A 25077-nucleotide genomic window follows, 5' to 3' on the forward strand; every position below is an offset into this window, starting at 1 on the left:
AAGAAAATGTTGTAATTTTTATTTATTTGGCTGTGCTGGTTCTCGTTTGTGGCCCGCAGCATCTTTGTTGCGGCATGCTGCAGCATGTGGGCTCTTAGCTGTGGCATGTGGGATCTAGTTCCCTGACCAAATATCGAACCAGTGCCCCCTGCAGTGGGAGCCCAGAATCTTAACCACAGGACCACCAGGGAAGCCCCTACATGTGACATATTTTGATCCCTGTCTTTAACACTAACTTTTTATCCAAAGTTCCGATATGAATTTCTTAGCCAGATAATAACAGTTTTTATTTTATTGAGATATAGTTGATTTACAACATTATATGTTTAAGATGTACAGCATGGTGATTCACAATTTTTAAAGATTATACTGTTTATAGTTATTATAAAATATTGGCTGTATTTCCCATCTATACAATATATCCTGTAGCTTGTGTATTTTGTACATAGGAGTCGTACCTATAATCACATTACCAGATAATAATTACTTAAAGAAAAATCTAGTAAATGCCTTCTTTCCATTTTGGAAACTACAAAGGAAACAGTCCTACCCACTCCCGTGCTGTCAGAGTTCAGTCTAACAGAGAAGTAAGAACAAAATGAGTCTGCAGAGCTACACTCAGCAGCCACTGGTTGTGGGCCTATTAGGACATAAAGTCTGGGTTCGCTGTGTTGTGATCTCATTGTGCCTCTAAACTCTGCCCACAGGCGTCTGTAGCAGGCTATGTTTGTTTGAGACGCCTCCATCAGGGATCGCCTGCTGTCACTAAGAGTCTGCTGGTGCTAGAGCTGGCCGTCTGCCTTCTTGCCATGTCTAACGAAGTAGAAACGAGCGCAACTAATGGTCAGCCTGACCAACAGGCTGCACCAAAGGCTCCATCCAAGAAGGAAAAGAAGAAAGGTATGGAGAAATCTTCTTGAGCCCTGTGAGGGGAGCTAGTGGTGGTTACCAGTGAAGAAGGATGAAGTTCAAGGGAGAGTAAGATTTGGCCCTTGCCTTGATTCAATCTCAGCCAAGTCTCAAGTTCTCCTAAACATGAAAGTAAGACTTTAGCAGAGGAGATTGGTTCAATTCCTCTATGATAAGACATATATATATATGAATCCAGTAATTGCCTCAACTTGGATCTTGCTGGGAAACTTTCATAGATATTATTCAGTTGGGAAATGCAACTGTTAAGTATTACATGATTATCTTTCAGTAACCTATGTATGATTTTGCTTTACTGAAGTAGCTGTTTTATAAAAATCAAGATCCTTATTTTATAAGACCCTCTTCTTTTGATGCAAAAGTACCCCTAGAAAGTGTCAGCATCCTTAATCATACATAGTTTGAGAATATGCCATGATTTCTTTGCCTTTCACATCCATGCTTTAGAAATGGGAATGAGAAGAGAAGCAAAAGAAGTTATATTGATGAAATAATCATCTTTATGGTTTTCAAGGGAATTTACCCACAGTTCTCTTCTGCTTTATTGACGGTTTGAAAATGTTAGTAAATTGTGCAGTGGCTTATTTTCCTTTTATTAGAAAAAGTATTATCCTTCTTATATTCTTTTTAAAAAATATTTTTACAACTATGATGAAGAATGTCCCAGAATATCACCCAATCCTATCTCACATATTTCCATAACTTTCCCATAATTCAGCCTGTTCTGCATCATTAAGAGTTTACTTTCTCTCCACCCCAATGCCAAACACAGTTTTACACACTGAGATTTTTTTTTTAACTCAGAGGAAATAAGGATAATGGTAGAATGTTGCATTGATCAGTTGTAGTATAATCAAGATTTATGTAACTCAGATTTTTAGATTCTATGACATTTTTGGTCACAACTGGGGCTGATATTTCAGCACATGTATAAACTTGATCCTCTAACTTTTTCTTTTCTCAGGCACTGAAAAGACAGATGAATATCTTTTGGCAAGATTCAAAGGTGATGGTGTGAAATACAAGGCCAAGCTAATTGGCATTGATGATGTGCCAGATGCAAGAGGGGATAAAATGAGCCAAGATTCTATGATGAAACTGAAGGTAAGAGAGGAAAGCATAATTTGTTGCTATGTTAAGCAAATGTCCAACAGAGGGAGTGATATTAGAAGTTTGTGTTTACTTATGGCTTTTCCGGTAGCTCAGTGATAAAGAACCTGCTTGCCAATGCAGAAGACTGGGGTTTGATCCCTGGGTTGGGAAGATTCCCTGGAGGAGGGCATGGCAACCCACTCCATTATTCTTGCCTGGAGAATCCCATGGACAGAGGAGCCTGGTGGGCTACAGTCCATGGGGTTGCAAAAAGTCGGACATGAGTAAAGCAGCTTAGCATGCAGTCATGTACAGCAGGACCCGAGATGCCTTTTCCTTTGAGCAGACCAAATTTCAGAGCCTGGAGGTATTTGGGTAAAATTCAGGACTCTTTTTTGAAACTAATGCTGTTTAGTGTTAGTCCTTTAGGTTTATTTAAATTTTTAAATTCTAATACTGCCGCACTATGAACCTCATTCAGAGAAGGCAATGACACCCCACACCAGTACTCTTGCCTGGAAAATCCCATGGACAGAGGAGCCTGGTGGGCTGCAGTCCATGGGGTCGCTAAGAGGCAGACACAACTGAGCGACTTCACTTTCAGTTTTCACTCTCATGCATTGGAGAAGGAAATGGCAACCCACTCCAGTGTTCTTGCCTGGAGAATCCCAGGGATGGGGGAGCCTGATGGCTGCCGTCTGCGGGGTTGCACAGAGTCAGACACGACTGAAGTGACTTAGCAGCAGCAGCAGCAGCAGCATGAACCCCATTAAGGAAGTAATACTCATTAAATAAGACAAGGCCTAGAAGAAACATCTTTGAAGACATTTGAAGATCTTCTGGTCCAATCTTCTTGTCTTTGACAAGAAGAATTAGAAGGGAAGGGAATTAGAAGGACTTGCCCAAGTTCATATAGCTAACTAGTGATCTCCTAGCTTGCTGTTCTCCATTTAATCCTGCTGTCTCTTATGAAGGATGCTTAATCCCTTCATAGATGGTAAACCAAGCTAAAAACAAAGCTGATTGTCGTTTAAAATTTTAGAATCAGAGGCATCATAGGGTGCTTTTAACTAGAGTTTTTCTTGTTCTCCCAATCCCATCAGGGAATGGCGGCAGCTGCTCGGTCTCAGGGACAACACAAGCAAAGGATCTGGGTCAACATTTCCCTTTCTGGAATAAAGATCATTGATGAGAAAACTGGGGTAAGAATTCACTTTCACTGGCACCTTTCTGACCATCTGAGTCTGACAAATAATTTGTGGCATAAATTTCAGCTGCCATTTTCCCTTTTCAAAATTCTGTAGGAAAAAAAAAAAAGTACATATTGCTACACTTTTCCAGGAGTAACAGGCAAAAAACAGACAGGGTGGGAGGTGAGGAGGCATGATACTTTACTTTGAAATTTATTTCCTGTAATAGATGTGAACCTCAAGTCAATAAGTCTAACCTCAACACCGGTATACCATAGATACCAGTATCAGTCAGGTATTTTTGTGGACTAAGAGATTAATCCTTACCCCTTGTTTGTGATTCTGTCATAGATCTGTGTATAGGTCTATTTTAATATATTGGTCATGGGTGAACTTGATGAACAAAACATCTTCCTTTATTTTTCCCTCTCCCCTTCCTTCTCACCCCATAGGTATAAGCTTGCTCATTTTCTGTGGTTGCCGTTATTCTATCACATGAATAGTCTTCCTTAATTTTGGTTTGTTTGAGTTTTATCAAAAAACTATCATACTTCAAGTGTTCTGGGATTTTTTTTCTTCCCTCTACTCTATATAACATCAGATTCATCGATTTAAAATGAGTTTTCATTGCTACACAATAGTTTATTGTATCAGGACACTGTGCAGAGATCTTCCATTGCTATTCAACCCTTCCTAGAGATTCCCATTATTTAATATGCAGAAATCCACTGGTCAGACTTAGGGCCCTGGAATCCTGGTACAGCTTAGCCACCCTGCTACCTTCATGCACTGCTGTCTCTACTGCCCTGATCTTTTGACTCTTGTTTTCATAAGCCTGACAGAGAATAGTGACAGGTTTCCCTCACAAGCATTCTCTTATTCCCAAACCTCCCAATATGCCCAATATAAACTTTCAGTGGCCTTGGTTACTGAGAAACAAAAGCAAAGACACATCCTGGGCACCTACAAATATCTCTCAAGAGTTGAGCCCTACTATCTACTTGAAAGGATCAAGATAAATGAGAGTAGGGAACTGAGGGGAAGGCACTACTAAATCAATAAGCCCCCTTCATATGACACTCCTGGATAATGACATGAACATTTAAGTGAGGACAGTCTGTCTCACTGTGACAGAATTTGGTGACTTCCAGAATGTCCTGGGGGTAACTGTCCCAATAATACTTAGGATGGTTCTCTGACCTGTCTGAGCCATTGTCAAAGGATCCTTATGAACATCCCTCTAGCTTAGAAATGCCATTCACTTGAGTCTGAGTTGGGAAAGTCAGAAGCAGAAGATATTAAGAAGAGGTGGCAAGAACACACAGAACTGTACAAAAAACATCCTCATGACCCAGATAACCCTGATAGTGTGATCACTCACCTAGAGCCAGACATCCTGGAATGCAAAGTCAAGTGGGACTTAGGAAGCATCACTGTGAACAAAGCTAGTGGAGGTGATGGAATTCCAGTTGAGCTATTTCAAATCCTAAAAGATGATGCTGTGAAAGTGCTGCATTCAATATGCCAGCAAATTTGGAAAATGCAGCAGTGGCCACAGGACTGAAAAAGGTCAGTTTTCATTCCAATCCCAAAGAAAGGCAATGCCAAAGAATGCTCAAACTACTGCACAATTGCACTCATCTCACATGCTAGCAAAGTAATGCTCAAAATTCTCCAAGCCAGGCTTCAACAGTACGTGAACTGTGAACTTCCAGATGTTCAAGCTGGATTTAGAAAAGGCAGAGGAACCAGAGATCAAATTGCCAACATCCACTGGATCATGGAAAAAGCAAGAGAGTTCCAGAAAAACATCTATTTCTGCTTTATTGACTATGCCAAAGTCTTTGACGGTGTGGATCACAACAAACTGTGGAAAATTCTGAAAGAGATGGGAATACCAGACCACCTGACCTGCCTCCTGAGAAATCTGTATTCAGGTCAAGAATCAATAGTTAGAACTGGATATGGACCAACAGACTGGTTCCAAATCAGGAAAGGAGTACATCAAGGCTGTATATTGTCACCTTGCTTATTTAACTTATATGCAGAGTACATCATGAGAAACCCTGGGCTGGATGAAGAAAAAGCTGGAATAAAGAATTCTGGGAGAAATATCAATAACCTCAGATAAGCAGATGACACCACCCTCATGGCAGAAAGTGAAGAGAAACTAAAGAGCCTCTTGATGAACGTGAAAGAGGAGAGTGAAAAAGTTGGCTTAAAACTCAACATTCAGAAAACTAACATCATGGCGTCTGGCCCCATCACTTCATGGCAAATAGATGAGGAAACAATGGAAACAGTGAGAGACTTTATTTTGGGGGGCTCCAAAATCACTGCAGATGGTGACTGCAGCCATAAAATTAAAAGACGCTTGCTCCTTGGAAGGAAAGTTATGACCAACCTAGACAGCATATTCAAAAGCAGAGACATTACTTTGACAACAAAGGTCTGTCTAGTCAAAGCTATGGTTTTTCCAGTAGTCATGTATGGATGTGAGAGTTGGGCTATAAAGAAAGCTGAGCACCAAAGAATTGATGTTTTTGAACTGTGGTGTTGGAGAAGACTCTTGAGAGTCCCTTGGACTGCGAGGAGATCCAACCAGTCCATCCTAAAGGAAATCAGTCCTGAGTGCTCGTTGGAAGGACTAATGTTGAAGCTGAGACTCCAATACTCTGGCCACCTGATGGGAAGAACTGATTCATTGGAAAAGACCCTGAAGCTGGGAAAGATTGAAGGTGGGAGGAGAAGGGGAGGACAGAGGATGAGATTGTTGGATGGCATCACCGACTCGATGGACATGAGTTTGAGTAGACTCTGGCAGTTGGTGATGGACAGGAAAGCCTTGTGTGCTGCAGTCCATGGGATCGCAAAGAGTTGGACACAGCTGAGCGACTGAAGTGAACTGAACTTGGAAAGTAGACCTACTTGGAATGCTTTAGAGGTTATATGCCCCATCTTTGCTTTAGAAAATCTTGGTCTTCTAATCCTCAGTTCTTCCTTGCAATTTGGCATCATGTCTTTGGGATAGAGAGTCTCAAGTATAGAAGTATTAGAAGGATCATTCTTTCTATTTCTGTTTTCTATTCTTTGTTGTTAGTTTCCTTTTTTGTTGTTGTTGTTTGGTTGTTTGTTATTTGTTTGTTTCCCATTTTGACCTCTTCCTAGCAAGGATAAATGTAGCCTTCAATTAGGAGGGGAAAATATTCAGATGTTTTAGTCTTTTCATATATGCCTAGGTATCTGATACTTAGTTCTGCTTGCTTGCAAATAGATTCTAGTTTTCTCAATACATCATTTTTGATGTTCCTTTTTTAAGGTAATAGAACATGAACATCCAGTAAATAAGATTTCTTTCATTGCCCGTGATGTGACAGACAACCGAGCATTTGGTTACGTGTGCGGAGGAGAAGGCCAACACCAGTTTTTTGCCATAAAAACGGGGCAACAGGTAAGCTCTGATCCTTGAGGCATGCGTGGAGGGGGACTTAAGCATGAGGGTGTCTGTCTGTCAACTAGAGAACTTGCTGGAAACAGTTGGATGTAGGAGGACTAAACGGTGCTTCAGAGGTTGACTCTCTATAATTGGTCTAAGGTAAACGGTGCTTCAAAGGTTGACTCTCTATAATTGGTCTAAGGGATCTTCTTTCAGTGTCACTGATACCCGTGTAAAGTGTGGCACCAGGGCTGTCATTGTCATAAGGTCATTGCTGAGTTTAGAACAATAGAGAATTATTCCCAGAAAGTTTGAAAGGACTTGGAAGATTATATTAATACTTCCTGTTTTATCTGTATACTTTATATTTCTGGGGATAGGGGTGAGAGTGGTGGAGACCTCCCACAGACCTTTAAGAGAAAGGAAAAAAACTAATACTAAGCAGAAGTGATAGGGAACAAAAGGAAGAAAATAGATTAAAATGCTGATAAAGATGCTTTGTCTTGCTTCAGGCCGAGCCATTAGTCATTGATCTGAAAGACCTTTTCCAAGTTATCTATAATACCAAGAAAAAGGAAGAAGAAAAGAAAAAGGCAAGTACTGTCTCATACAGATCTTATTAAACTTAATACAATATTCAAGACTGTGTCTAACATTATGTGAACATATGTCCTCTCTGGAAAGTTGGCTTCTCTGTGGCTCTGCAACGTGTAAAATGTAAGGAAATGCATTTCTCTTCTTTCCTAAGAGTACTGGATGAGTGTTATAGTTAGGCCCTTCTGATTTCCAGTCCCTGACTCTTGTCTTTTCTCTTTATAAGTTTCACATTGATCCCAAGGACTGTACATGAGTACCAAGTGTAATAGCTCTTTTTAAATCCAGTACTGATATGAGGGGGGCGGGGAATGTGGGCAGAAATCAAAGGCAAGACTCTCTTATGCCTTATGCCTGTGAACCCATAGGTATATTTATTCTCCTTTTGAACTTCCTTTGGGCTTCCCTGATAGCTCAGTTGATAAAGAATCCTCCTGCAGTGCAGGAGACCCACGTTCGACTCCTGGGTCAGGAAGATCCACTGGAGAAGGGATAGGATACTCACTCCAGTATTCTTGGGCTTCCCTTTTGGCTCAGCTAGTGAAGAATCCGCCTGCAATGTGGGAGACCTGGGTGTGATCCTTGGAATGGGAAGATCCCTTGGAGAAGGGATAGGCTACCCACTCCAGCATTCTGATCTGGAGAATTCCATGGCCTGTATAGTCCATGGGGTCGCAAAGAGTCAGACATGACTGAGCAACTGTCGCTTTCACTTTGAACTCATTTCACCAATAATTTATTAAGAGGATTGAATTTGTGTCTCTCTTTTTAGATGGAAGAAGCCAACAAAACAGTAGAGGTAAAAGAGCATCTCTTGTTCTTGTGAACTGCATGTGCCGTATGTATAAGCCCTATCTGCCATCTACCCAAGCAGACTTCCCCCCGGCTTATTACTGTGCGTTCATGACCCCTCGTCTTAGAAGATGCACAGTTGAATGATTAGTGCCAAAATCTTAACTGCTAATAAGTTAATACACTAGGAAATTAAATTGCATAGAGAAAACTCACCAGTTGAATCTTTAATATTTGCCATCTTTTCAGAATGGGAGTGATGCCCTAATGAATCTTGATGACCCACCTTGCAAATTGAAATTGGTATGTATGTGAATTTTTGTGATTCTTACTTACCTGAACACAGGTTTTACTTCCTAAAGATGTTGCTAATACCGAATAGGTATGGAATCTGTATGAAGAGCCAATTGTGACAACTCTTTAACCGTCAGCATAACATTTATGTCAGTATACTAAGTAATCTTTTTAGTAAAAACTTCTGAATCTAATCCAAATACTTTTTTAAAAGTATGCATCAGGTGGATTTGTCTGGGGACTTGTCTACACTACCGGACCTAACTAACCTAATATCAAATCTATATTGGATAAGTGAAAATCCAATTGTGACAACTGTTTTCCTAAACTTTAGCTTAGGAAACAATTACAACAATATACAAAATAATCCTTTTTAATAGACACATCTGAATCTAATCAAAATACTTTTTTAAGGGTGTTGACCAGATGGATTTGTTTGGGGACATGTCTACACCTCCTGACCTAAGTAGTCCAACAGTAAGTGTCTGTTTTTAAATTTGCAATGTAATGGAAATGGCATCTATAACTCAAATTGGCAATTAACCAGAAATCTTGAGCATTTCATTGAAACTTGGAAGGTGACTATTGATTTTTCTGCATAAAGTATAAATGGCTACTAGAACAAATTTGCATCTTAAGTCACCATAGAACACTACATCAGATACATTAATATTGCTTAGAAGTTAAATCTGAGCAATAGGTCAGGCAATGTAGTCCATGTTTGTATTACTTAGCATCAGAAGGAGGAGCTGAATATTAATCCTTTGTGTAAGCCAACTTGAAGGAAATATGTCTGTTAGATGACTGATCGTATAGACTCCTGGCCTCTTCTTTTTTTTTCTAATTATTTTGTTGTAATTCGGTAGCATAAGCTTGGTATAAAGTAAAACCAAACAAACAGTTAAGAGGCTCAGTTATGTTTAAGCAAAGCTTGTCTTTGTTTAAAAAGATGCTCATTCTTTACAGGATATTAAGTATATCAAATCTTATGATTGATCTGTAACAACTCTGAGAATGGAGCGATTTTTTCCTTTACAAACAAGGAAATGGTGATTCAAAAAACCTCTCATCTACCCAAGCAGAGGTTCAGTTTTAAGACTTAAGCCTAAGTCTCAGACCTTCCAAAACAGGCTTCAAGTGAAATTACTTGTAATTTTGAATGACTTCTTAAAACTTTTTTATTTATTTAACAGTTTCTTGAGTATTTGCTGTTTGCAGGGCACAGAAGTGAGATTCATAATTCAGTGACATCATGGAGTTTAATGTCTAGCAGGGAGATCAATGTTAAAATAATCACAAAGCCTAATAGCTGATGTTACTTACAAGGTTTTTATTTAGTTTAGAGGTTCAGATAATGCCTCTGAGTAAGTGAGTTTCTGGACTTGAACATAAATTATGAGAAAGCACTTAGAGATAACTCAAGAAAAAGGGTGTCAGTCTAGAATGATGGGAAGAATGTTTATCTGGGAGTCTCCTGTAGAACTGTCAAGCAAACCTCTGTGACCAAGAAGGTCATAGGAACTAGAGCAACAGCGGATTGAGAAGTGGTAAACGCCTTGCTTGGTGGAGTACTGTAGAGAATGGCATGCTTATGAAATTTCACACAAATACCTAAGCCCAGTGAGATGGGAAGGAGCAGAGGCTGCAGATATTCATCTCTACCCCAACCTTTATGAGAATCAAAATGCATAGCATAGCATTTTAGCAACCCTAAAAAACCTGAAATAGAGAAGCTCATTTAATATTCTTCCAGGTAAGAAGTCCTGACTCATTTGTCTGTGAAACCTTTCATCCTTTGTAATGTTTGTTACTATTGTAAAGATAAATTTTTTGAAATACCAGATTAGATAATCCTGAAAGGTCCATCCTTGCTCTGAGGCTGTTTGGTTGCTAGGCAACTTTGCCCCTCCTTCATGAAAAGCTCCTTCCCAAAGTAAATTGACATCTGAACAACCTTCTTTCCAACAACGTTCAAACAGCTAGTATATTGGAAGAGGTCAAAACACTCAAGGTATGTAGAATTCCAGTGAGATGAGATAGGCAGGGAAGCACTGAATGTTTAATGTGCTTCTGTAGACTTCTACAAAGTTCTAAAAAAATGAAGAAAAACAGGAGTAATCCTAAGTCTTGTTTATATTAGACTTTGTGCATTCTAGGAATTTTTGGCTTGTAGAAATAAAATGCAAGTTTTAGTTAAACTAACAGTAAATTTAAATGATAAATAACATCAAAGTGATCATATCTGTTAAAAGAATGTTAATGGTGCTAATTATGTGCTCATTAGACTTTGCCAGTGTGTTTCTACATATGACTCCATATTCATAAGTCATGAATAGATTTATTTCTACTCGATAAAACCAACCTGTTTAAAAATTTTGAAATCTCACAGCAGTTGCTCTGAAAGAGATGAAGAGAGGCAGAAATCTAAATTACCTAGACTTAATGAATGGTTTCTTAACCCATCTGTGCCTCCCTCCAACATTTATAGAAATAGTTTTTTGCATTTCAAGTAAAACTCATGCTGCAAACTAAGTAACATGCCTACAACATAATTTTTATCACAAAATCACTTGAACAATATTTTTCCATACTGTATCTCAAAAGAAGAAGGAAAGGAAAAAAAAAAAAAAAGACCTTTAACTTTAAAAACTTCGCCATTTGAAAGCCTGGTTATTAAGAAAAAAGGCATAAGATGTGGTTCCCCCATCAAATCTGATATGGGGATGGGATCAGGGCACAAGACACAGTGTCACGTATATATAAGAGGCAATGGGTGGGCACAAGTGAAGCTGAAATAGAAGGATCAGTGGAGAAAAGCTTTGTAAAGAATCTGAACTTGAGTTAGGTCTTTGAAGTGTGTAGGAGAGTAGAGAGTAATAGTTAGGCTAAAAGCAAGTGACCCACCTCCATTGTGGGTCATTTTGAAAGTCTGGTTAATGAAGTTTATTTTGATATAGGGGAGCGGCAGGAAGTCCCCAAAGGCTTTAAGCAGGGAGTCCCAGGGTTTGGTAGACTGGAATGGTTAGGCAAGATGAATTACCTGAAGGAAAGCTAGTCTACTGAACTCAATATTTAAAACCTGGTCTGCGCAGACACCTTCTTGGTTGCCTGCTTGCCCTTTTCACTGGAGCCTCTTAAGAGCAGGGACTATATTCCATGTTCATATCACCAGTTCTTATCTCTCAGGTGCCCACGTGACAGCCAAGTGGATGAAGTGTTTACAGCTGACAGTCCAATGCAGAATCAAATAAATGCTGACGGAGGACGTAGATGAGGAGTCTTACATCTTTCCGTTGTAGTCTATGAAGTGGGTTTTTAATTTTGAATTAACGACAAACGCAACCTGAGGAGAGCCTTATACATTTTACTTATAGGGTGACTATTCAGAAGTCTAACATTGTGGCTCCTGTTTCGTGTCCTCAGAACTTCTTCTGAAGTATTTGAAGGAGAACTCTACCAGCTGTGAACACCCAACTGTTCTAATCCAGAGGTGGCTCAGAATAAATGAATAAATATTGAAATCACAAGCTTTTGTAATACATTTTGTCCTACCTTTTGATTGTTAAAGATCCCTACATTGAGATCTTCCAATCAATTCCTTTGATTTTTTTTTAATTTTTTTTTTTTTTTTTAATCACAAGCTATCTCTTCTGACAAGTTCTTCTGGTTATCAGGAGAAAAAAATGGCTTTTTACAAATTGTATCTTTATCCCTAACAGTAAAGGAAGCCAAAAAATAAATACCAATTAGACCTAAAAGTTTTTAAAATGTATTCTTTTCTCTTAAAGCTGAGAAAGCCTATTCAATCTCCGTTTTTATTTGCTGGTTTGAGGATTTTATATTCCCTTGAGGATGTCTTGATCATTGTCCCAATGACCAAAATATTTAAGAATCTGCCCAGGCTAATGATAGAAAATTAGCTTCCATTTCAGTTGGGCAATTTTTATTGTTTATTTTCTTCTATGGCTAGCATAGTTAAGTATTTAAGTGATCAGTCAATCAGAAGGAAGGTCTATCAGTGTGCCATCTGTATCCTAGGGTGAATCTTAATTAGTTGTGTCATTGACCTGAATAAAGATATGTCAGATTTATCAAATTTGCTGCTTTTATGTTGAAAATAATGTCTTATCTGACAATTGAGAACTCAAATAATTAACATATCTGAAAAAATGATAGAGAAGGAATAGAATTTGGTGTGTCTTTCAAATTAACTCTTAAACCCACGTCTCCACCTTATACATAAATTAAAGATGACTTTAAAATTAGTTGAATTTATCCACTGAGTAGATGAGATTACTTAATGGTATTATTGACAGCAATGGACATGAGTTTGAGCAAACTCCAGAAGATAGTGAAGGACAGGGAAGCCTGGTGGGCTGCAGTCCATGGGGTCCCTAAGAGTTGGACACGACTTAGCAACTGAACAAAAAGAGATGAGATTACTGTCACAACACAAGCAATGCTAAGCTGTATTATGACAAAATATATAATTATTAGATTACATCAGTATTTTGAGTATCATGTTCTGAGAAGGATGTAGACAAAAAGTTATGTCCAAAAGAGAGACTCATATGATGAGAATGAGAGATCCAACTTGGCAGCACCTTCAAAAAGATCCTTAAGTATTTAAAGAGGCATACCTAGCCTGCTGTGATGGGAGGGGACAATCTTTTTTGACCCCCTCCCAGAAGAAAACCCAATTATAGAGAAATATATTAACTTTAAACTTTATCACAGCCAAACCTATAAAATATGAATATATAAGCCAGTGAATTCACTTATTGAGAAAGGTGATGGTAGGTGACTCTAGCGGTATAATAGGAATGTACATCAGGTATGAAGTGGGTTTAGGTGTCTGAGGCCATTTCCTTCAAGTTCAATTATACTTAGCCACTTGGAATGATTTGCAATCAGTTCCCTTTAAGACTTTCAAAGGCATAAATTGAAACAATGATCATGAGCTCAGTTAGTCTGAAAGGGTGAGGGGAGACGTGTAAAACAAACAACTAAGTTTTCACTGAATGAAGGGTGAATGAAGTGGAAACGTAATTAAAAGGGCCTGAGAGGTGCAAGGAGGACCTATTCTATATATTCAGGGGCGTGATGGGAGGAGGTAAGGGTCAACCAGTAAGACTGAAATATAATGGAAATTGTTATAATCCTGGTCATCAGTATGTAGCTTTCTCATTTGAAGTCGCACCATGGACTAACCCTTTCTCTTTTTTTTTCTTTCCAAATGTGATAGGAAAGCAAAGATATCCTGTTAGTGGATCTAAACTCTGAAATCGACACCAATCAGAATTCTTTACAAGAAAATCTGTTCTTAACAAATGGCATCACCTCCTGCTCTCTTCCTCGACCAAAGCCTCAGGCATCTTTCCTGCCTGAAAATGCCTTTTCTGCCAATCTCAACTTCTTTCCCACCCCTAATCCTGATCCTTTCCGTGATGATCCTTTTGCACAGCCAGACCAATCGACACCCTCTTCGTCTGATTCTCTCAAATCTCCAGATCAGAAGAAAGAGAATTTGAGTAGCTCGTCTACCCCTCTGAGTAATGGGCCCCTGAATGGGGATGTTGATTACTTTGGTCAGCAATTTGACCAGATCTCTAACCGGACTGGCAAGCAGGAAGCTCAGGCAGGCCCATGGCCCTTATCAAGTACGCAAACACAGCCAGCAGTGAGAACTCACAATGAGGTATCTGAAAGAGAACAGAACGGCTTCCATATCAAATCCTCCCAGAACCCTTTTGTGGGAAGCCCTCCCAAAGGACTGCCCATCCCGAATGGCGTAAAGCAGGACTTGGAAAGCTCTGTCCAGTCCTCACCACATGACTCCATAGCCATTATCCCACCTCCACAAAGTACCAAACCCGGAAGAGGCAGAAGGACTGCTAAGGTGAATTGTCTTCTCCACATAGCCATTGGCAGAATGCATGTGCGGTACCAAAGGGTGGTGTGATGCAAGCTCTCTTTCCTGCTGCTCTTGTAGTTTCCTGTGTGGCTGTAAAATAGAAGGTGGGATAAGGCACATCGTTCTCCAGGAACACTTTCCTCTAATCGGCATCCTTTTTAAGCTTCTCACTTGGCAGTGTTTGTCACCCTCTGCTTTCCGTTTGCATGTCTTGTCACGTATTATTAACTAAACACAAGTTTTTCCATTTTTAATGCTGCTATGCTTCTGTACCTCTGGTAAGTTTGATCGTCATGTTATGGGAGGGGAGGACAAGGGTTCCTGTGATTCCCTTTGTACCCTCCCCATACTAACCCACACCCCCCACACATCCCCCGCCCCTTGTATTGCATTCTTGTCCAGGTGGTGGTATAAAATTCTCAAGTCTGTCTCCTCTGACTAATGCCAGAATAATCCAATGTCTTAAAAGAAACTTATATATTTACCATTACCACTTCATTCAAAAGCAATTTAAAATGTGGTTTATGTAAGTTTCATTTTAAAAATCTCATTGGAATATGCAAGCTGGCTCAATGATTAAACTACTGTGTCATCTTTATGCAGAATGATTTAAATCCAGGAGAATGACCGAAATATTTAAGCTCCTCACTTACAGTTGTCCTTTCACTGCCAGCTTCCAGCTTTTAGCTGATAAGGAGGTCAGACAGATACAAATGTGTGAACAAGCAAATTAGATTTCACTTTGAGTCTCCTCCATTATATTAGTCACCAAGATCCAATATTCTGTCCATTGCCCAGATCTGTGTCTTTTTTGTCTTGTTTTGTCTTTGGGGGTTTTTTGGTAGTAATTTATCAATAATAGGAAAAAGTTTTTCTTTTCTTTTTGTGTACCCAAAGTCGAGTTACCGACTAGGAAACCGAATAGAGCTGTATTTCACTGTTCCTGAGTAACTCCTCCATATCCCTCTCTGTCCCATCAGTCTCCAGCAAAAGACTTACTTGCAGCAGACATCTTTGCTCCTCCCATCTCAGAACCTCCAGGACAATCTACAGGACAACCTGCAACCCTACAGACCAACCCTCTGGATCTCTTCAAAACAAGTGCTCCTGCCCCACTGGGGCCCCTCCCGGGTCTAGGTAGGTGTTTAGAGATGGAGTTAGGTTTGGCTCTGTTGCTTTCATCAGATGGTAATTCACAGAAGAAAGCACTTCATATCCATAGGAGTTCCTCATCCTAGGGAGCCTTTCTTCCACTTTTACTTCTGTACAATCCACCTCCATTCAGAACTCTTTACTTGAGTTGGCATGTGAGAAGAAATCCGTTTCCAAGTGTTGCACCTACCTGAACTAACTTGTCATGGCTTACTGAAGACAGTTGTAAGGGATTCTGAAGCTCAGACCGGTTTCATTGGAGAAATGGTGTTGAGATCATCTCCATTTGAAAAAGTAATAACAATGCATGTCTTCCATGTAATCTTGTCGTTATTAAATCAAAGCCCTATTATCCCCTGTTAAACTAATGCCCCTCTTGGAAGGGATACACACCTCAGAGGGGATGTAAGTGAAATCTGAATCAAGTGTAAGTCACTGAATGAAAGTGCAGGGTTCTGAACCCAGCTCTGTTCTTCGGCATGTGGTAGTTGTGAGAAAGGCATGTACGGTTTTACCCAATTTGTACATCCAGTTGGAGTAAATTATTAGTGAGTGACTCTGGCTTCAGTTAATAAAGTTTAAATTACTTTTTTTTAATGATAGCAATAACTTTGTTCAAACTCAACCTACTTCGAGAAGCCTGTGTTATCAAATCTAAGAGAACCGTTCCCTTGATTGGTTGTGAAAGGAATGCAGGCATACCTTGTTTTATTACACTTCATTTTATTGAACTTTGGAGACAGTGGATTTTTTTTTTTTTTACAAATTGGTGGTTTATGGCAACCATGAGTGAAGCAAGTGTATCACCACCATTTTTCCAACAGCATTTGCTCAGTTCTTGTCTCTTTGTCACATTTTGGTAATTTCTGCAGTATTCCAAACGTTTTATTCTTAAATGGTGATCTGATCTTTGATGTTACTGTTGCCAAGAGATTATAACTTGCTGAAAGCTCAGATGATGGTTAACATTTTTAACAATAAATTATTTTAAAGTTAAGGTATGTACTTTGTTTTTTTAGCCATAATACTATTGCATATTTACTAGACTATGGTATAATATAAGCATGACTTTTATACGCACTGGAAAACCTAAAAGCTTGCTTGACTCACTTTATTGTCATATTCCCTTTTATGACAGTCTGGAAACAAGCTTGAAATATCTCCAGGGTCTGCCTGTGTGCATATTCTTTGGTGTAAATGAAGTCTAATTTCTGTATACATGTAAATAAGTATTTGAGGGACTTCCCTGGCAGTCTAATGGTTAAGACTCTGTGTTCCCAGTGCAAGGGCACAGGTTTGATCCCTGCTTGGAGAACTAAGATCCTGCATGCCACACAGTGTGGCCAAGAATAATAAATAAGCATTTTAATTAACATTCCAATAAAAAATATAGTTCTGTTCCTTGATGTCAAGGAGACAGAACAGGAGGGCAGGGACTGGAATCAGTGGTATGCGTGAGTTTTGGTCTCTATTGCAGACTGTGACCTTCCCAATTTTAATAATTAATATTCTTCTACCCAATTTCTTCACCTCAAAACTAAGCATATTAATTTAATAAGATGAGCCACCACTGAAAGCCACTCACTCTTCATGAGTACACCTTGTGTGTTCATGGTCAGATGGAGGGGGTTTGTGATGACAGAGCTGAATCAATTAACACCAATCAATTAAGCTCCAATCCTAAGAAAATTCGAGATAGAATATCTTGCTCCATCAGCCCCTGAACACCATTTCAAAATATCTCCCCCTCTGGAAACAAAAACATTCCTAACCCAAGTCTGAAGGCCTTTTCCTTCTTTGGTTAGAAAGTATTCATTACTAAAGAATTGCTCTGCTCCAAAGCCCAAAGCAAGTAGGTTTTTGAGAGCAGAACATCGTTTGTGAAGCAGTATGAGGCTGAATTTAGGTTTTCTGTTAGTGGTGACAGTTTAACTGGATTAGTAATACACTTGGGAAGACACAAAAAAGAAAATGTCCTACGTATTAGAACAAGATGTCAGGAATGAGCTTCTCAAGGAGAGGAGGGCGAGCACTGAAGAGACCTAGATTTTAGTGATTTAATTAATTACAGACCAGCAATGGCAGGGATCTGGTGATAGAGCCATTTCCCCACAAAGAGCAGATGCCTGGACAGGTATAGTTACTCACACTGGAAGTGTTTTTGCTTCTTGTTTGTTTGTTTGGGGGGTTTTTGTTTTGTTTTGTCTTTGTTTTTCCTTCACGTTATCTCCTCTCCCTCTTAACTTCTTGCAGTTTAGTGAGTGTCACATGGCAGGAAGCATGTTTATTTGAAACAGCTCTCCTAGGATAACCAGCTTTTCCTCCATTTTTGTATGTAAAAGTCTAAAACTATCTTGGCATAAACCAAATTTTACTATCCTTTTATATAGCTGTGTCAACCTTGGCAACATTTAAAAGAAAAGAAACTTTGAAATGGTTTCTTCAGGATGTAAGCATGTTAAAGCCTAATGCATATGCCTAGGAGCTAGTCTCCATAAGACTCCAAACCTGAGCCATTTGCCAAATGAAAAGATTACATCAGTGACTCGAGTATCCAATGGATTATCGTAATTAACTACCTCATAATAAGCATGGCTTATATATGTCAATGTATTTACTCAACATGTAGATTCATACTACTGACAGGCTCTGTTCTAGCTGTTTGAATTACATCAATGTAGGTATGAAAAGGGCATTTTCTTTTATGACTTGGTACTTGTGGACTGTATTACCTATCTAATGAGGAAAATTTAAAAACATGTGGTAGAAAAAAAGGACTTCAGAGTGCAACAAACATTTGAATATGTGCTACAGCTAATTCATCTTTGAAAAGAAAGTGAAAGTGTTGCTCGATCAAGTCTGATACTTTGCCCACCAGGCTCTTCTGTCCCTGGAATTCTCCAGGTGAAAATACTGGAGTGGGTAGCCATGCCCTTCTCCAGGGCATCTTCCTGACCCAGGGGTCGAACCTGCGTCTCCTGAATTGCAGGCAGGTTCGTTACCGTCTGAGCCACCAGGGAAGCCCAATTCATCTTTAGAGTGATTTAATCTAATAAGAACCATGTCAGCCTCAAGGCTTAATAAAGGTTGGCATGTAGATGCTCTCTATCAATGCTCTCCAGAGAGCTGACTTTCTGGAACTCAAGAATCCGCTTCAAGCTGGTCTTCTGATTTAAGTCCTCTATCCCGCTTCCTTCCTTCAGGTGGTGTGCCAGTTCTCTCCGCTCAGGCAGCGCCATGGAGCCCAGCACCTTTAGTCTTCAGTCAGTCCCCTTCAGTGGTCCCGGGCGCTATGATGGCTGGTCAGCCTTCAGGATTCAGTCAGCCAATCGTCTTTACCACAAGCCCAAGTGTTCCGGGTTGGAACCAGCCTTCCTCTTTCGCGGTCTCAGTTTCCTCTCCACCCCCTGTAGCTTGGGGCACATCAGCATCCATAACACCCAATACATGGTCAGCAAACAGCCCTCTGGGGAACCCTTTTCAGAGCAATGTGTTTCCAGCTCCTGCTGTGTCCGCCCAGCCCCCCTCTATGCTCTCCTCTCTCCTGGTCACTCCTCCTCAACCACCTCCCAGAACTGGCCCTCCAAAGGATGTCCCCAGCGATGCCTTCATTGCCTTGGACCCTCTTGGGGACAGAGAAGTCAAGGAAGTGAAAGAAATGTTTAAGGACTTCCAACTGCGGCAGCCACCTACTGTGCCGGCAAGGAAGGGAGAGCAGAACTCCTCTGGGACCTCGAGCGCCTTCTCCAGTTATTTCAACAGCAAAGTTGGCATTCCTCAGGAGAACGCAGACCATGATGATCTGGACGCTAATCAACTGTTGAGAAAGATCAATGGTAAGCTACCTACTTCTCTGGCAACTGCACCCACAAGGATTTCAGTCGTATGAATCCAGAGAGTCTCTCAGAACCCTCTCCAGACCCCTCATAGCTGTACTCTTGCTTTTTTCATCTATCAGGGGTTATGGAGACAACTTAACCATTTAGCTTATGGAGTTAACAGGGTACCTTGGTTAGCTATTTCTAAGGACTGGCCCAGTGCTGCCCTCTTGTGACAATTCTTAAAAGGGCTGCCGAGAGCTATTGAAATTCAATGGGTTGTGGCACCCGGAGGATTGCAGGTAGGTATGTAGGGCTGTAGGCTCATTTTTTTCATTAATAGATATGCATGGACCATACTACCCATCTAATGAGGGATGTTAAAAGGCGTGGTAGAAAGAAAGAGCTTTGAAATGCAACCAGTATTTGAATGCTAGCTGTACTTTTATTAGTTAGTTAATCTATCAGGTAATTGAATCTCTAGAAGTCTTTATTTCTGTGTTGGCCTCAAGGCTTAATGAAGTTTTGCCATGTAGGTGTTTTTAAGTGAGGGAATTCTGAATCTCTTCCACTTCAAGTGAATATGCCTGGCTTCCTCTTCCAAGAAGGGATGAATTTTGCTTGTAATCATCACTGGAAGTCCTGGTATTTGGTGTGATAATTTTTGTTTGGTCAATGTCAGTTTCAAAAATATGGAACTTAATTGCTAAGATAAGCCTGACTGGAGGACTTGGGCTTGCATTGGAGGAAAGCTTGTTTACTGACCACTTTTTCACCTTCTAGATCTACCAAAGCCAGCTCCCCGACACAGTGCCCCGCCAGTTACCAAATCTGCTGACAATGCATTTGAGAACCCCTTCTCTAAAGATTCTTTCCGCTCATCACCAGCCTCTGTAAGTACCAACTATTAGAAGCTGATATTCCAAAGTACATGCCACATAGAGTTATCACCTCCTGAATTAACCTTGCTTGTTATCTTTGACAGTAAAGGACATTTGAATAAGATTTATCACTAAGAACCACTGCAGTGTAAACCTCAACTCAAACTGGGGAAAGATTATTTTTACAGGAACTACTCTCTTGAATTTGAGAAGCAAATATCATATAGAAAAGTCCTTTGTCTCTCACTTAATCTAGCCTGGGAAAGCCCTTTGGAAGAAAATTGAGCCAAAACACTATGCTTGAAAACGTTTCAAACGTTTAATTTCCTAACGCAAAATTACTTAGCTCATAAAAATAATATTTTGCATTTTGGGGGACCAAACATAATTCTGAATCTTGCTTTTGATGTAAATATTAAATATATATCAATCACAAGCAGGAAAACACAAATCATTGTAAACCCATACAATATCTGATTAGTCTGTGACCTAAGCGATTTTTAAAGGAATCTGAGAAGTCTTAATTATAGGTATTTTCTTATCATTGTAATTATAGTTATTGACTAGGTGGTTTTGTTTCCATAGATGGCTTCTCTTCAACCCACATCATCCGATATATATAGAGATCCATTTGGAAATCCTTTTGCCTAACTTCTGTAAGTAGAAGATCCTGCTAAGCTTAGGCTTCGTAAGAAAGGGTGGCACAGAGAATAAGGGTGAAATTTGAATTTTAGAAATGGAAAGAAAAAGTTCTTCTAAAATGGAGAAGTAAAAGATATGGAACACTATGCCTAACTAATTCAATAATGACTAAGCTGAGCATTTATGAATAGAGTTCTTACACATATTAAAAAAATAGTAATATACTCATGGATATAGGTTTCTGTCCTGCGTTTTTAACATTTCACTTCTGTTTAGAAGTAAAATTCCATATAACACATAACAGCCTTCTAGATTTTTGATCTTCATATTGAAGTGATTGCAAAGTTTCCTAGTAACTACTCAGTTTTCTATAGAAGCTTCAAATTCTGAAGGCCTTCTGAAACCACCAAAGAGGTCAGCCAAACAAATCATGATTACACTTCTGTCATCCAATTCAATATGCATTTCTTTGTAAGGGAGCCTCACAATTGGTCTGAAATCGTCTGGTGGTATTAAATCTCAAAGTGGTGACAGCTTCCAGTAACCCCTTGAAAGGCAAGTTCAGATGAGTCCACTGGTGGGTTTTATCCTCAGTCAGTTATTGTGGGTTACCACCTTAGACTTGGAAACGGCAACGCACTCCAGTATTCTTGCCTGGAGAATGTCATGGACAGAGGAGCCTGGCAGGCTACAGTCCATGGGGTCGCAAGAGTCGGACACGACTTAGCAATTGAACCACCACCAGCACCTTAGATTGAGATCTGGGAGTGAAGATGGGAGTGTGTTTCTTTCTCATCAGTTAGTGGAAGCAACTTTATCTGATCTTAAAAGATTGCAGTTTGTGGAGGAGAAGAGGCTTATCTGCATTTTAGAGGAAGTAAGGGATAGCTGGAAGAGGAGAAAAATAGGAAGAATTAAAAGAACCCAAACCCATTTTTTTTCCCAGTTTTGCCCCCTGGCCCCCATTCACGTGGGACTACCAAACTCTCGACCCCAACTCTCTCTCAACCCACGTAGAACTTAATTATTTTAAATAGATACATATCTTAAGTCTGATACTAACAATAAGATTTGAGTTTATTTGCAATTTGGATTATCTCCCTCACTCCACTTCTATAATTACAGTCTTTCTGAAAATGTTTTCCCATTAAATAGGCTACAGTGAGTGAGATGATTGAAAAGGCAAATTTTCAATTGAAAAGGCCCTAGCCCTGAGGAATCCCCCTTGGTGCTGAGGAAAAGCTTTATTTTAGCAAGTATCCAGATGAGTTGCAATGTAATAAAATGGTATGATATATTGAATCTTAACAGGGACTCACTCTTGCCTCCTCTCCCGGAGAGGCACCCATGAACCAAGCAGAAGGAATAACATGCACTAACAGTCTAGGAGGAATGTTTGCATCTAATTGAATTGACTAGAGGTCTCTCTGGAAGCACGTCCTTCTTTAGGTCATGAAGGAAGGGGAATTCTAGTTACCCTACTAAATGGTAGATTGGGGAGTGAGTAGAAGAACTACCGTGGGACGAAATGGCCAACATTATTGAGCACCTGAGTTAATCACTGTATTACAGATTCTACATCAGTTGTTTTATCCTCTTGAATCAGTCCTAGGAGATACTATTATTAACATAGATAATAACTTAATGTTTAACACATTAAATATTTGACCCCAGAATTCTAACCATGGGTTTTTTTCTTCTCCATACTTCTCTAGGAACTTGGCATGCTGACTCTCCAGAGAAACAAAGAGGTTGGCCTTGGTCGTCAAGGACAAAGCTAATTGGCAGACAAGTCCTGACCTTTGCCCTTGTTTTAGCTTTGACATATTATCAATCGCCTTATTTCTTGCTGCCTCGCCCACTTGTAGAATACCTTCTACTTTCTGTTTCGCTAAACTGAATCTATGGCTTTAAATAAATTAAGAACCTAAACTCCCTAGCCGAATGTAAGCGAAGTAGTTTTCCTACTTGGACCCTTGTCTATTGTGACCCTAGAACCTTCTGGAACCCATGTGACCCATGTACCCTTTGGTTGGATGATGCAGCCACCACAACCCCTCAGATTATACTGTTTTGAATAAATTTTGAAATCCCTACTGTTCATAGTGGTTGGGGGTTCTGTTTCAGAGCATTAAACCTAAAGATTGTAGAACAAGGCACCTTCTTAAATCTTGCTTCAGACCGTCACTTACAGAGCATTTTTAAAGTAAAATGGAAGCAAGTTCAATTTCTCCTTAGGAGAATCTCCTTGGAATCTGACACACCTACGACTGTTTTCAAGGATGCAACTTTTCTTTCTGAAGATACATTTTCTCTCAAGGGTGAGATTGTCCTTTCTCTTACCTCTTGCTAGCTATTGCGAAGGAGGGAACAATCATTTTTCATCTCTCCTCTTCTTTTACCTCCAGTTCTCTTTTCAGTGATTTTTGCTCCTAGGCTTCTCTCTTTCCTAAACAATAGAGTTTTATGGGGCAAAAAAATCTAATGATTCACAGGTCTGAAGCCACTATGCTCTACCTTCTCAGTAATCGCTAATCTCAGTAACTAGAGTTGCAAATGCACACCACCTTTATCCTTTCTATGGAATAAGAGGCTATCTTCTCGAGCTGAAGTTTCAGAACAGTTCACGTTGAGGAAAAATTGAACTCGACTCAGCAATGAAGGACTGCATTCCTAAGAGAAGCAGATCACAAAGTTAAATGTGATTGTGCCAAACATGATAGGTGCTTATCTGGGGTCACGCCAGACCTTTATCCAGTAACTGGAAAGCTTTCTTGATGCCACCGTCTCACAGTCAGAAGATAAATGGGGGCGGGGGGTGGATTCTGTAGAGCAAGTATTTGGTGTTATCTTTAAAAATTTAATGTAGGCAGTATTTTTCTCCTCACAATCTTGGAAACTCTTCCAGCTCATTTTCAGTCTTGTTGTTGGCACAGATCTGAAAGGTTTGTTCTTGCCATAATAAGTTTTGTTTTATTTTGTTTATGTTGGGTTTCTAATGTTATTTCTTGACCCCTAGTGCTCAGGTTCTTGTGGGTGTTAATCAACCACATACAATGTTATCTTTAGGTGGAAGAAGAGGATGACTGCTCAGGATCAAAACAAGATGGTGGCCTCATGAACCTCTGTTGATTAGCCCCAAGTAGTCCAAGCTAAAGTCCTATGGTTTTATGTTGAATGGTAATAGCTGATCATGTATGGCAATGTCTGACTTTCTACTCAGTTATTATCAACAGACTTGAAATAATATTTTGTATGTCCAAATACCTAAATGTGCTAAACTGGAGGCAATTATTTCTAGATAGTTTGAATTTTTGAAAGTAGACAATTTTTTGAAACTGATGACCAGCCACACAATTGTTTTGTACATACTTATTTCCTTGTGCACTTTTCTGTATGCAAAGAAAGCTATAAATTTACTCATTTCAATAAACTGGAATAGCAGAATCTCATGTGTTACTGTCAATTCATTTGACCCCTGCTTTGGGTTGATGTGATAGGGTCAAGATATAACATATACTAGTGTAAGGTGAGCAAATGTTAATTATGGCACATTCTGGATTGTCACCAAAATGAAAAAGTAGAAATCTGTGAAATAGGACCACAGGTAAATTAATATCTGATGCTTTCCAAGACTCAATTTTCCTCTCTCAGACCTATACATTCTCCTTTCCTGGGAGTTTAATGGGAGTCCAGTGGATAAGACCTATGCCAGAACAACCTCAATTATGTCTAGTATAAAAATCATTCATTAGTAAACTATTGGTTCATGCCTTTTACCCTTTCCTCCCCTGTTCTTTATTCAGTGATGTTTGACTTCATCAAAACACAGCTCTGTGGACTGGTTTAAGCTTCTGTAAGCTACTCAGAAGAGCTTCTAAGTGAGGTGGGCAAGCTAATGGTCAAATGTCTTTAGCACCAGGACACTCTTAAACACTCTCCCTTATTTAAAAAAAATTAAAAAGACATTCAAGGCTCTCATTCATTTCAAGACCAAGAGCTACAAAACAGATGACCCCAAAGCAGACACTCCTTGAGTGTAGAAGTCTTGGTGTTAAACTTGACATCTCCAGGTAATCAGATGAACTTGACAGAATAAGTGTCATTGATTGGCATTTACTGTTCTGGGATATTTGATAGTATTGCCTTACCTTTCCTTTTAACTGAAACATTTGATCTGTTTCTGAGTAGAATATAGAGAAACAGACTCCACATGTAAGCAGCTTCCAGTAAACCACAGATGAGCTGGAAAGGGCTGCTGATAAGAATATGTTGCACAAATTACATGGCGTATCCAAATGTTCTGCAGTGTATCTAACCCATTGAACCTGTGTGATATTTC

At 39.6% G+C, this 25077-nt stretch overlaps 1 protein-coding gene across 2 annotated transcripts in view; it reads left to right on the plus strand.

The window, feature by feature from the left end:
• DAB2 (DAB adaptor protein 2) overlaps positions 1–24174 on the plus strand; it is a 57074-nt gene extending 32900 nt beyond the window's left edge. Inside the window, exons 2-15 of one of the 2 annotated variants that reach the window (XM_052659083.1) lie at positions 708–900; positions 1895–2034; positions 3126–3224; positions 6532–6663; positions 7161–7241; positions 8015–8041; positions 8284–8337; positions 8743–8805; positions 13574–14227; positions 15223–15379; positions 18598–19230; positions 19996–20105; positions 20679–20749; positions 22451–24174. In XM_052659083.1, the coding sequence (XP_052515043.1) occupies positions 810–900; positions 1895–2034; positions 3126–3224; positions 6532–6663; positions 7161–7241; positions 8015–8041; positions 8284–8337; positions 8743–8805; positions 13574–14227; positions 15223–15379; positions 18598–19230; positions 19996–20105; positions 20679–20744 (2307 nt within the window). In that variant the 5' untranslated portion in view covers positions 708–809 and the 3' untranslated portion in view covers positions 20745–20749; positions 22451–24174. The remainder of the gene's footprint in view (positions 1–707; positions 901–1894; positions 2035–3125; positions 3225–6531; positions 6664–7160; positions 7242–8014; positions 8042–8283; positions 8338–8742; positions 8806–13573; positions 14228–15222; positions 15380–18597; positions 19231–19995; positions 20106–20678; positions 20750–22450) is intronic. The other variant, XM_052659084.1, reaches the window with a different exon arrangement.
• Positions 24175–25077: the final 903 nt, after the last annotated feature.

Source organism: Budorcas taxicolor, chromosome 20, assembly GCF_023091745.1.
Source record: "Budorcas taxicolor isolate Tak-1 chromosome 20, Takin1.1, whole genome shotgun sequence".
Classification (NCBI taxonomy): domain Eukaryota; kingdom Metazoa; phylum Chordata; class Mammalia; order Artiodactyla; family Bovidae; genus Budorcas; species Budorcas taxicolor.